General features: G+C 35.5%; 1 protein-coding gene across 1 annotated transcript in view; it reads left to right on the top strand.

Annotated features, from left to right (window-relative positions):
* Nucleotides 1-12254, top strand: part of SLC13A1 (solute carrier family 13 member 1) — an 85437-nt gene that overhangs the window by 20155 nt on the left and 53028 nt on the right. The window contains exons 3-6 of the mRNA XM_032753510.2: nt 7865-8001; nt 10455-10642; nt 11231-11288; nt 11370-11418. Of these exons, the coding sequence (XP_032609401.1) occupies nt 7865-8001; nt 10455-10642; nt 11231-11288; nt 11370-11418 (432 nt within the window). The remainder of the gene's footprint in view (nt 1-7864; nt 8002-10454; nt 10643-11230; nt 11289-11369; nt 11419-12254) is intronic.

Here is a 12254-nt window from a genome sequence, read left to right as displayed (position 1 = left end):
CTGACTAAATTGACTGTTAAAAAGCAGCTGAAGTAGAAGTGAGATTCACTGGACTGATGGGGCATTTCTGTAACAAGCTGTTATTGGAAGGGACATACAAACATTAGAGGGAAGCAGGAGGGAAGGGTGCCTGGGAAGGGCTGGCTTTGTAGGAGCTGCCAAGGATATACAGGTCTGCCTCCTTGTGGTGTCTAAGGGCCTGACTAAAGGCAGCAAAACTGTAGGTGCCAATGGCAGTTTTGCCTCACTCTGACTGCAGACACCTGCCCAACAGTCCTTTATCCCCAGACTAATTTAACAGTCATAGAATCTCAGACTTGAAAGGGAATTCTTCTTGGTCACTTCTAACCCAGAACAGGGATCCCATCCAATATCTCTTACAGGTGAAATCATTCAGAAGGTGTTTAAAGGCTTTCTGGATTATGAGCCTTTAATATACCTCAAGGAGATACATACTATTTTTGAATAATTTTAACTCATAAGTAACTCAGCTTTATTGAGCCCACATCTGAAACTCAGTCACTGACTCATTAAACTTATTTCTAACATGTAGAATTTCATAAATAAACCTCACTTTTTTGCATGACAGTGTTGCTTGAATTTGAAAACTAATTTCATTTCCTCCTTATTTCTTCCCACCTTGAGCCTTAGTGGATTCCAGACCTCAACTCCCATCCTCAAATCTGCCATTTCCAACTCCATCACCACTACCATCTTCTTTTTCTTCCTGAAACTAACTCTAGTTTGTCAATGAGACTTAAGAATGAAATGAGTAAATACATGTAAATTTCATTACATAGTAAGTACTCCATATATGTTAGCCAATGGTATTATTTATACATTCACAAAAGTGAATAGATCATTCTAGAAACATTCTGAGTGTTGCAAAGGTAAATGAGCCTATCGTCTTCCCTATGGCATTTCAGCCTAAGTTTGTTTTAAACTTTATGTGATTCTCTTCACCTTGTAAGTTTAACTGGAACTTGCAGCAAATCATAGTCCTTAGAACTTTTAGTGGAGAAAACCGTTCTCAGACTTGTGATCCCTTTTGCCGACAGGGTAACTTACCTTTTACTAATAAGTTAGCTGACCAAAGCTACAGTCTATTATGAATGAGCTAGAGATTTAGTCATAAGGCCTGAGCTTAAAATTTGATATTTATCACTGATTACTTTATGATCATGTCCTTTAATAACTCTTATCATCTGTAAGTGGGATATGATAATGCTACACAACCCATTGTTGTCACGATAAAATTAAATGATGTATGTTAAACAGTGATACAAACTAAGTATCAAGCATTCTTATTAGGTTTAATATTCCTAGTTAAAATGTGTTTTGAGAGTTTTAAACTATAGTTCCTGCCCACTGCAGCATCTTTGAATCTCAGATCTGTCACTGAGTAGGATACCATGTCATTAATGCCCTCATCTAAGTTTAGAGCCCTAAACACCTCTCTCTTTGGCCATCACAGTTATAACTTTACCTATTTATTAAGCCAATCCTAAATACTGGTATTTTGCTGAGCCCATTACTGTATTTGAAGAATATCAACAAATATTAAAGTTTCCTCATATTTGTTGAACTAAACCTGAAATGCTAAAGTATTTAGAGTATGTTCAATTTGATATTTCAAAACAAGCATTAATATTATTATCATTGAAAATATTTATATATAAATTTTACATATATGAATGTGAAAATACACATGTATGGATATATATATATATATATATATATAGAGAGAGAGAGAGAGAGAGAGAGAGAGGTGTTATGTTATGTATTTACTCAGTTATTCAATAGATATTCATATGGTAGTACCCTGCCAGGGATTTGGGAACATATCAATGAATAAAAACAGGCAAAATATTTCCTGTCTTTCTAGAGGAAAGGAGGCAATGAACACTATATCTGATAAATAGAAATATTATATAGTATAGTGAGCTAGAAAGGTAATTTTGTGCTATGGCAAAAATGCAACAGGATAATGGGGATCAGAGAGAATGGTAGTTTTAAATAAGGTGGTCAGGTTAGACCTCCTTGAGATAGTGATACCTGAACAAAGACTTACAGGAAATGAAGGAGTTAGCCATTTGAATATTTGGAGAATGACTATTGCAGAGGAGGTAACACCCAGTGCAAAGACCTAATTGCAGGTATATCTGCAGTGTAATTGGAAGAGAGTAACTAAAGAGGAGAATGACAGATTAGGTCAGGTACGTAATGTAATGAGGCAATGGACCAGGCAGGGTCAAAGTAGGCCATTGCAAGATTTTAACATTGAGTAAAATGGAATCTTGTGCTCAAAAGAGTTTTGAGCACAAAAGTTACATGATCAACCTAACTTTGATTTTAAAAAGGATAATTTGGGCTGCTGTGTTGAGAAACAAGACAGAAAGAAAGAGACAGATAGTAGGTTACTGCAGTAGGTGAGAGACCATGGTAATTCAGACCAAGGGCAGTAGTAGAGATATCGAATGTATTGTTGATAAAATTTGAAGGTAAAATCAGCAAACTTTCCTGATTGATTAGATATGGCATATGGTTGGAAGAAAAGTGTCAAAGATGTCTCACAGCTTATCTGCCAATTGGGAAAATGGAGTTGCTATCAATTGAAATGGGAGGAAGATGGGAAGTGCAGGCTTACTCTAGGAAAGGGGCTGACACTTAGAGTTCAGTGCTGGACAGATAAGTTTGAAATACCTATTAGACATCTAAGTGAGGATGTTGAGTAGGTAGTTGAATACAAAAGAGTCCAGAGTTCATGAGAGAGAGCGAATCTGCAGATATAAATCTGAGATTCATCAAAATATAGATGGCATTTAAAGCCCTAAGACTTGATGAGATCACTCAGGGAGTGAATGAAGATAGAAAAGCAAAGAGGACAAAGAACTGACCTCAGAATAGCTACAACAGTAAGGGGTAAATGAGAAGAGAAAGCACTAGCCAAAGAGACTAAGAAGAAAAGGTTATTGAGGTAGGAGGAAAACCAGGAGGGTGTGGGATCCTGGAATCCAAGTGAAGCAAATGTTTTGAAGATGAGGCAATGATTATGTGTGTCAAATCTGCTGATAAGTCAGTTAATGTGAAAACTAGATATTGACTATTGGATTTAGCAAAACAACCTAATAACTAACAAAGCACCTTTTTAAAAATATTATCTCATTTAATTCACAGGTTGGTGTGAGGTAATATTTAATTTTTACAACTATTTATTGATTTGTAGAAAGGTTGCTGAACTGGTAAATTACATAACTAAGAGAGAACTCAGGTGCTCTGATTGCAAAAGCCCATGTTTTTTGATGAAATCCTATTTTGAGACAGAAATATAACTATGTTGATCTTGCAAATAGATATAAAATTTTATTAGAAATTTTATTTGACATATCAATTTTGCCTTGAGAATAGTCATATTTATCAGCATACTTTACAAACCAACAGCACCTTCTTCTATTACTTCCTGGACAAGTAGGCCATAAACAAACACATCTGCCTGTAGCTAATGTTTCTTCTCAAATATTCTGACTGATGAAAACCATAGAATAGGTACTACGGTGAAAACAGAGAATGTGAAGTTTTTTTCTTAAGTTTAACAACTAATTTTATTTGGACTGCAGGCTATAGTTTGTTTGCATGGTCTATTGAGAAAACTGGCAAACTGTGGGCCTGAAAGCCAAATCAGCCTGCTGCATAATTTTTAAAATAAACTTTTTATAGGGCAAATCCATAGTCATTCATTGACATATTGCCTTTGGCTATTTTGTGCCATGACAGAGTTGAATAATTACACTGAAGACCATATGGCCAAAAAAGTCTAGAATATTTACTGCTTGGCCCTTTACAATATGCTAACTCCTCATATAACCCAAATCAGTAACAGCAAGAATGCCTCACAGTCCTGGACTTCTGTCTGTGTCTAATCACTTACTAATAATGGCTTGCTTCTAAGTGTTTATTTGTATTTTTAAGTTATTCTGCATTTATTCTTTCATTTAATTCTCAGAGTATTAGTAAAATAGGGTATCTTAGCCCATTCAGATTGCTACAACAAAATACATTAACCTGGGTAAATAAACAACAGATATTTATTGCTCACAGTTCTGGAGGCTGGGAAGTCCAAGATCAAGGCACTGGCAGATTGAGTGTATGGTAACGGCTTGCTCTCTGCTTCATAGATGGCATCTTGCTGCTGCATCCTCACATGACGGAAGGGGCAAGGGAGCTCTCTCAGGCCCCTTTTATAAAAGCGCTAATTCCATTCATGAGGTTAGAGTGAACATATTTGGTTTCTTTTAGGTTCCAACATATGAATTTGGGTGGGGGACACCAACGTTTAGACCACAGCAGTCAATAGGGCTTATTTCCATGAGCCAAACTGCAAAAGAGATAAGGGAAAATGAAAACTTAAATCTTTATTCATTTTTCAAGAATAAACTCAAGGATCAGCTTCTGTAAGAAGACTTTCCCAGTCCCTCTAGGAAAAAAATTATCACCCCACTTACTTTTAAAATCTCAATTATATTTTGGAGAGGTATCATACAAGCATCTATAATACTTTATTGCACTTTTTGTTAACTTGTTTTTTCTTGTCTAACAGCTTGTAAGCTCCTTAAGTCTAGGGACTTATTAAATTTAACATCCATTGAGTGCCAATTTGTGCCAGGCATGTGCTAAGTCCATAAATACAATGATCAATAAGACACATCTTGCCTTCAAGATAAATCTAGTGTAATAAAGGGGATAAATAAGTGAAGAAATGATCAATATATAAATTAAGATGTACTATAAAAAGGGAGATATTATCTAATCCAGTTTAGGGTCCTAGGGAAGATATCTTAGAAGAACTGACGTCTTCCATGAAGGAAGATTAGAAGTATCCAAGACAAGGGGAGAGGGTCATTGCAGGTTAAATTGCAAGCAAGTGTTAAAACACTTCTGTGTTTGGGGAACTAAATACATAGGAAGAGGAAGGGTGGAGTGGCAAAAACCTAAATTGGAGAGGTGAAATGGGACCAGATGATGAGGGTCTTTTATGACATGTTGAAAATATTGGATTTGGTCTTTAAAACTATGGGAAATTCTTAAAAACTATACTGAAGAAGTATAAGAAGGACAATTATGTGATCAGATTTACACTTTAGAAAAGGGGCTATGACAATGGTATGGAGTGGATCAGAAAAAGATCGATCATACAGTAGCCAAGTGAGAAATAGTGAGGAGCTTAATCAAGGTAGTCATGTGTAAACAGAGAAAAAGGGACAAATTTTAAAGATATGAAGGACCTAGGAATAATAGGGCTTATATTGGAAGTGAAAAAGGAATCATGGCTGACCTTTAGGTCTCTGTCTTGGGCAACTGAGTAGATAGATGTTTACATTGACCACAAAGGCAGGATGTGTATGAAGGATGGGGAGTGAGAAGATGAGAAGTGTCATTGTGGATATGTTGAATTGTAGGTGTTTGTGGGAAATTCAAATGGAAATGAACAGTTGGATGTATCAGTCTGAAACTCAGAAGACTTATCTGTGTGGAAATAAAGATCTTGGTGTAGTCAACATTCATTTAACAAATGTTCATTGAGTGCCCCTATGTTTGTGCCAGGCATTATTTTAGTCCCATAAAGTTGAATCCTTCAAATTCAGTAATTGGATGGATAAAACAAGAAGACTATAAAGACTATGGACAGAACCCTGTGGAATACCAGCATTTTGGAGGACCGAGATAACTGGATTTTCAAAGTCAGAAAAAAAAAAAAATTCAGAGGCAGGTATAGAACCAGGGAGAAAAAAAAGAAAAAAAAAAAAGCTTCCTGACTCTGGAAGCACTAGTAAATTAATATATTGAAATACTTATACCTAGAGTAAGAGTTGAAAGAGTTAGGAGACTAGGAAGTAGAGGACAGAGTGTAGAAAATTGGGATATAAGAGCTCAGAGACTATAGCTTATTCACTGTCCCTCCCTCCCTCATTCTTTCAATGCTATTTACCAAGCTCTCCTACTGTGTACTAGCACTACGCTAGGTGCAAAATATGTGATGGTTAGCAAAACAGAGTCCTGGTTTGGCTAGCAAAACAGATTCCTGGTCCTCATCAGAATGTATGGTATAATACAGAAAACAATAAGCACGTAAACAAACAGTATTTATGTAATGTACATACTATGATAAAACCAAACGGGGCTCTATGATACAGAAAAATAATAGGACCTATTTAGAAAGGCCTGATATTTGAGAATTGAAGAAGTGCAAAGAGGGAAAAATATATCAAGCATTTATTAATGTATTCTCTGCTCCTATAATATTTTGGTGCATACAGATAATTTTTCAATGAGTAATTAGTAAATGAAATAGTAAGGAAATTGATATAATTATTTTCTATTATCCAATCACTACAAAATGTAAAGAGATTGATATAAACTTTGAAAGACATCATAAATGAACATTTTATAAAATATAAAAGTTGTCCACTTGCCTACTTTTAATTTCAAGGGTAATTATTAATTTTTGGTTTTTATTGAAATGAAGCCAAGCTTAGCGAGTTATGTTAAAAATGCAGATATAATATAGCAAAATTATCACAAGAATTGATTTTCCTTTTTGTGGTTTTGTAACATTAGAATGGTTTTATTCCAACCTTTCCTTCTATTAGCTATGGTTTGATTTTTTTTAGAGGGGTATTTACTCTTATAATCCTCTTTTCAGCACAGCCTTGTGATTCAGTTTAGCCAAGTGTTTCTTAAAGTAAGTTCTCTTGAATACTAGTCCCATGAAATTCTCCACCTAAAAATTAAATAAAAATAAGTTTTTAATAATTAAATAAATCTGAAAAATATGCAGTATATGATATCCCCCTCTTTAAAAATGACATTATACACTATTGTTTAAAGGTTTTTGCAAAGGCATATAAGAGAGAAAATTCTAGTATTTCAAAATTCTGTTTTCTCAACTTAATCGATTACACAACCCTTTAAAAAAAAAGATTATGTACCTAACGTATTTCAAAGTATTCTTTAAGAAATACTGCTACAAATGGTTGCTTAAAGTTCTAGGTCCTTTACTAATCTCTGAATGGTGTTGACTGAAAATGGCTTAAAATGTTAAGTCTCATTTGAGGGTATTTGTTTTATAATTTTTTTTTTTTTTTTTTGAGATGAAGTCTCACTCTGTCACCCAGGCTAGAGCGCAATGGCACGATCTTGGCTCACTGCACCTCCGCCTCCTGGATTCAAGCAATTCTTCTGTCTCAGCCTCCAGAGTAGCTGGGATTGCAGTCATGCACCATCACGCCTGGCTAGTATTTTGTATTTTTAGTAGAGATAGGGTGTCACCATGTTGGCCAGGCTGGCCTCGAACTCCTGACCTCAAGTGATCCACCTGCTTTGGCCTCCCAAAATGCTGGGATTACAGGTGTCAGCCACCATGCCTGGCCTTATAAAAAGTAATTTTGAAAGCAAAATCATTCCATATATAAAAGTGTGACTGCAGTTACAGCATAATGGGTCATGATAAGACAGTAGCAAGTTGGAGCTTGATTGAAAACTTTCCCAAATCACAGTCATTGCCATTCCACTATAGATGCATAAACAAATTAGCCCCAATAGAAAAGCACTTACCTGATGTTACTCAGCTATTTAATAACCCTGAGTACTCTTTTATTTTCTGTATACTTTTCCTTAACACCATTTTTGAGTAAGAATATAGAACATGTCAAAATTTGTATTCAAACACATCTACATTTTTCTCAACAAAATGGAAAGATTATGTGGTTGAAGGTCAAAATTAAGAGCAGCATAATAATGTCTTTCTTGTGCAATGTTATTTTTCCCCACCCAAAGTAAATAATCACGGGTTTAATTGTTATTTCAGGTGGCATCTGCTTATTTCAAGGATTTTCACTTACTGCTAATTGGAGTTATCTGTTTAGCAACATCCATAGAAAAATGGAATTTGCACAAGAGAATTGCTCTGAAAATGGTGATGATGGTTGGTGTAAATCCTGCATGGTAAGTACTGCATTTACTGCTTCCGGTTTACCTGCTGAACAGACCATTTTTGTGCAGAGCAAATAATCAAATAAGTAATTCACGCCCAGGAAATTCTTTGTATCACAGTCTGAATTATGACGTTTTTTCCTCTGCAAATATGAAAGTGATATAAAATGTACTTGAATTATAGGAGGAAAAAAAAACCACTTTCACTGCAGGTCTAATTACAGGGCGGTTGGAATACGTGCACACAACTTTCTCACCTTTTATGCGTCACAGAAGTCAAAGCTGAGAGAAGCTTTGAACCTCAACAGACAAGATTGATAGACTTCAGAGTAGATTTTCCTCCTATCTTGTTTATTTGGCTGATTACATATTCAGAACTTGTTCAAGAGCATCCTTTATCATCAGGGAGGATGTTACAAACCAAAGACAAAGACATTACTGACAAAATACAAATGTGTGCAGAAAAATTCCAAGGTGAATATTTTTCTTTTTAAACCAACTGTTGCAAAGTGAAACAATCAAGACATTTCATCTATAGAATATGAAATCACTCATTTGACTGATAAGATTAATTGGCTATTTCGGTTTTATTTCACCTCTTGCTAAGAACATGAATGAAAGCTAAAGAAAATTTCCAGTGTCATAATCATTTGCATAGTGGCATTTTGTGTTAAAGCCTTAAGTGTTTCTTCCCTTCTCATCTTTCTTGGAAAATTAGAATGTTGTATTGACTTATATTGCATAATTCATTCTAGGGCATAGCCACATCTGTGTTTTTCATTTATAGTGCAAATTATTTTGCTAAATACAAAAAAAATGATGCAAATGAGACAAATTTTCAATTTTTTTGACTTAAAAATTGTATAACACATATGCATTTAAGACATTATCTTGGCCAGTCGCGGTGGCTCATCCCTGTAATCCCAGCACTTTGGGAGGCTGAGGTGGGCAGATCGCCTGAGGTGGGGAGTTCAAGTTTAGCCTGGCCAGCATGGTGAAACCTCGTCTCTACTAAAAATACAAAAATTGGGCGGTATGGTGACAGGCACCTGTAATCCCAGCTACTCGGGAAGCTGAGGCAGGACAATTGCTTGAATCTGGGAGGCAGAGGTTGCAGTGAGCCAAGATCGCGCCATTGCACTCTAGCCTGGGCAACAGAGTGACACTCTGTCTCAAACAAAACAAACACAAAAACCCGACATCATCTGACTCTTAAAATGAAGTGGCGCTCCATGCCTTTTAGGGTGCTACAGAAATGTATCTCTTTTTCCTGACCCTCTGCTCACTATTCCAGAGGATGATGTAATGTACTTCACAGTGGGGCAGAAGTTCTGTCCATTATGCCACTAAGTGGCTCTTCAATTTAAGGCATTTTCACCATCCAGAAGCTTTATCTGATGCCAGCATTTTTTATACAAAGATTTCTTGTCTTGACAATGCCTTAAGAAGTTAAAAGTTCTTAATTTTCTTTTTTTTTAGAAGAACCGTTTATTGTGTAAGCAGATTCCTAATACATTTCCTTTTATTTTGTTGTATACATTGAAAATATTCACCTTATCTGAGTCTGAAACTTACATTGTGGTATTGTTCTTGTACATCTGTTTTAAGAGGGTGTCAGATTATTTCATAAATTGCTCTATATAGAAAGGTGTGCTTCTGAATGATTTTCCAGGCCCGTCTACTCAAAAGAGATCATTTTTTTTCCCAAGTGTGACTTTGAAAGTTTATAGATATGGCTTAAAATTTTGTACTCTTAGGCATATTATTTTTAAGAATATTTATAAAAGAAGACAATGAATGTAGTGTGTCCAGATCTTGACAATAGGAAAGGATATCAGATTCAGGAGAGCATAAATCATAGAATATTCAGAAAATTCAGAAACCTCGTTTTAGCAAATGACCTTAACTATTTTCTCCACCCACCTTATACTGAACCAGTATAGTGAACAAGTAAAAAGAGGCTTTATAAATATTAATCTTTCTTTGTCCTTGTACCTCCCTGACACCCCCTATGAACAAACAGAGTTATGGCTAAAAGATAAAAGAAAAAATAAGGGACCCTAAATTCAAAAGTTGATTGCATTTTCATCTTACTAGCATTTGAAGATAAGTGGTCAGCTGTGAAGAGCATTCAGATATTGGTAAAATATTATAAGCTGTTATGTCATATAACCAACTTGCAGTTCATTTAGTTTTAATCATTTTTATGTTTCTGAAGAGAAAATTTGCATGTTTCCCTGGGAGACAAATCTCTTAAGAACTCCACTTTCACATGTGCGGCTTTGATTTCTACCTGGCTGTCACCGTATTCCAAGTTCATCATCTGGGCAGAATCTTAACCTTCCATGTTTTGAAAGACTTAAATTCCCAACTCACAAACCACATCTTAAACATCTTCCAGTTAAATAATATGGTGCTAGTTAAGCTAAGAGCACAGCTCCACACTAACGGCTCTCTGGTTTCAGGCTGACGCTGGGGTTCATGAGCAGCACTGCCTTTTTGTCTATGTGGCTCAGCAACACCTCGACGGCTGCCATGGTCATGCCCATTGCGGAGGCTGTAGCGCAGCAGATCATCAATGCAGAAGCAGAGGTCGAGTCCACTCAGATGACTTACTTCAACGGATCAACCAACCACGGACTAGAAGTTGATGGTATCACATGTTGATATGGCCAATCTGGGGTCTAGTCATTAGAGCAATAGACATAAACTCAAGAATTCTAAGTTGTATTTTGAATTAACCGTCCATATATGCATAATGTGAATGTAACTTTCTTCCCTCTATAGTTCTCAGTATCTACAAAAATAGTTTTCTACAAATATTTTACCTAAATTGTTACATTTCTATTCACTTGCAAAAGGAATGCCTTTTCTATCCCTCAGCCAGACTGATGGAACACTCTCTCATGTCTTTATCAGTAGACCTCCCGGTTACTCTTTCCTGTACTGAAATGGCTTTCCTACATAATACTGGGAATCTTTAATTCCTACATTCTATTTGGATACAGCATCAAATTTCACTGTTATTATTTCTGGCTCTGACTAACTGCTCTGACGCAGTGAAAAAGTGTTGGGGGGATATTTGTATTTATAAAATACTTTAAGATGAATGTTATGTTAGCACACGGTGAATTTTTTATTTTCAATTTCTACTAATGCTTCCATCTTTGCATCCACACACAGGCAAACCCAATGATAACCCCTTATTTAAATTGCTTTTCTTTTATTTAATGTTTTGCAGAAAGTGTTAATGGACATGAAATAAATGAGAGGAAAGAGAAAACAAACCCAGTTCCAGGGTAAGGAATACTGACATTTTGATTAGGATTTTTCCAAATTATAATTTAATAAAATTATAACTGGATCAATTTATTTTTCAGATACAATAATGATACAGGGAAAATTTCAAGCAAGGTGGAGTTGGAAAAGGTACATAAATTCGATTCTAAATAATTATATACAAAATTATATTAGAGCTGTAGTTGGATACATATGCATTTTAAAACCTGCCACTTGCTGCCTTTTCTATAAATTATTTTGCTTGATTAAGTAGTAGCATGGTGTAATGGTTTGATAAGCTTTCATGAACAGATGGAAATCAACATCTGGATAGGAAACATTTTAGGCTCTGAAAATTAGTATTATTATTTTACCAGAATCAGGATAATGGCAGTTAGCCAAGGTAGTTTAAAGAAATATAATTCCAGTCTCAGAATATTGCTTCATTTTCTTTCTTTTAACTTTTATTTTAGCTTCAGGGGTACATGTGCAGGTTTGTAGTACGGGTGAATTGCGTGTTTTGGGGGTTTGATATATAGATTATTTCCTTACCCAGGTAATAAGCATAGTACCTGATAGGTAGGTTTTTTTTATCCTTTTCTCATTAAAATCTTGCTGGCCTAATAGCCTGATTTTCATTAGGAGCATTGTCGTCATTTCTTCCAGGTTATGAACTTGGAGCAACTCCTATTCATGTAATTACAAGTCGTTATCTTTAGTGCTTCCATTGCCACTAAAAAAATCAGTGCAGAATTCATGAGTTGCTTCTGTCAAATACAGGTGGAGGAGTTGTAGCCATTCTAGATATTAAAAGAGGCAAGGAGATCTCTGTAAACTATCCCATAGAATTCATTTCCCCAGAATAAATCAATATAAAAATACTATACTAGATTGCACTGGGAGCAATATATCTCAAGAACTGAGAAATAAATCCCGCATAGAAATAGTCCTATAGTAACTATGGCATTAGGAATAGGAAAGTGGGA

This window comes from Hylobates moloch, unplaced genomic scaffold, assembly GCF_009828535.3.
Source record: "Hylobates moloch isolate HMO894 unplaced genomic scaffold, HMol_V3 SCAFFOLD_1, whole genome shotgun sequence".
NCBI classification, from domain to species: domain Eukaryota; kingdom Metazoa; phylum Chordata; class Mammalia; order Primates; family Hylobatidae; genus Hylobates; species Hylobates moloch.
The sequence above is the reverse complement of the archived record's forward strand: the minus strand, read 5'-3'. Positions and strand labels throughout refer to the sequence as shown.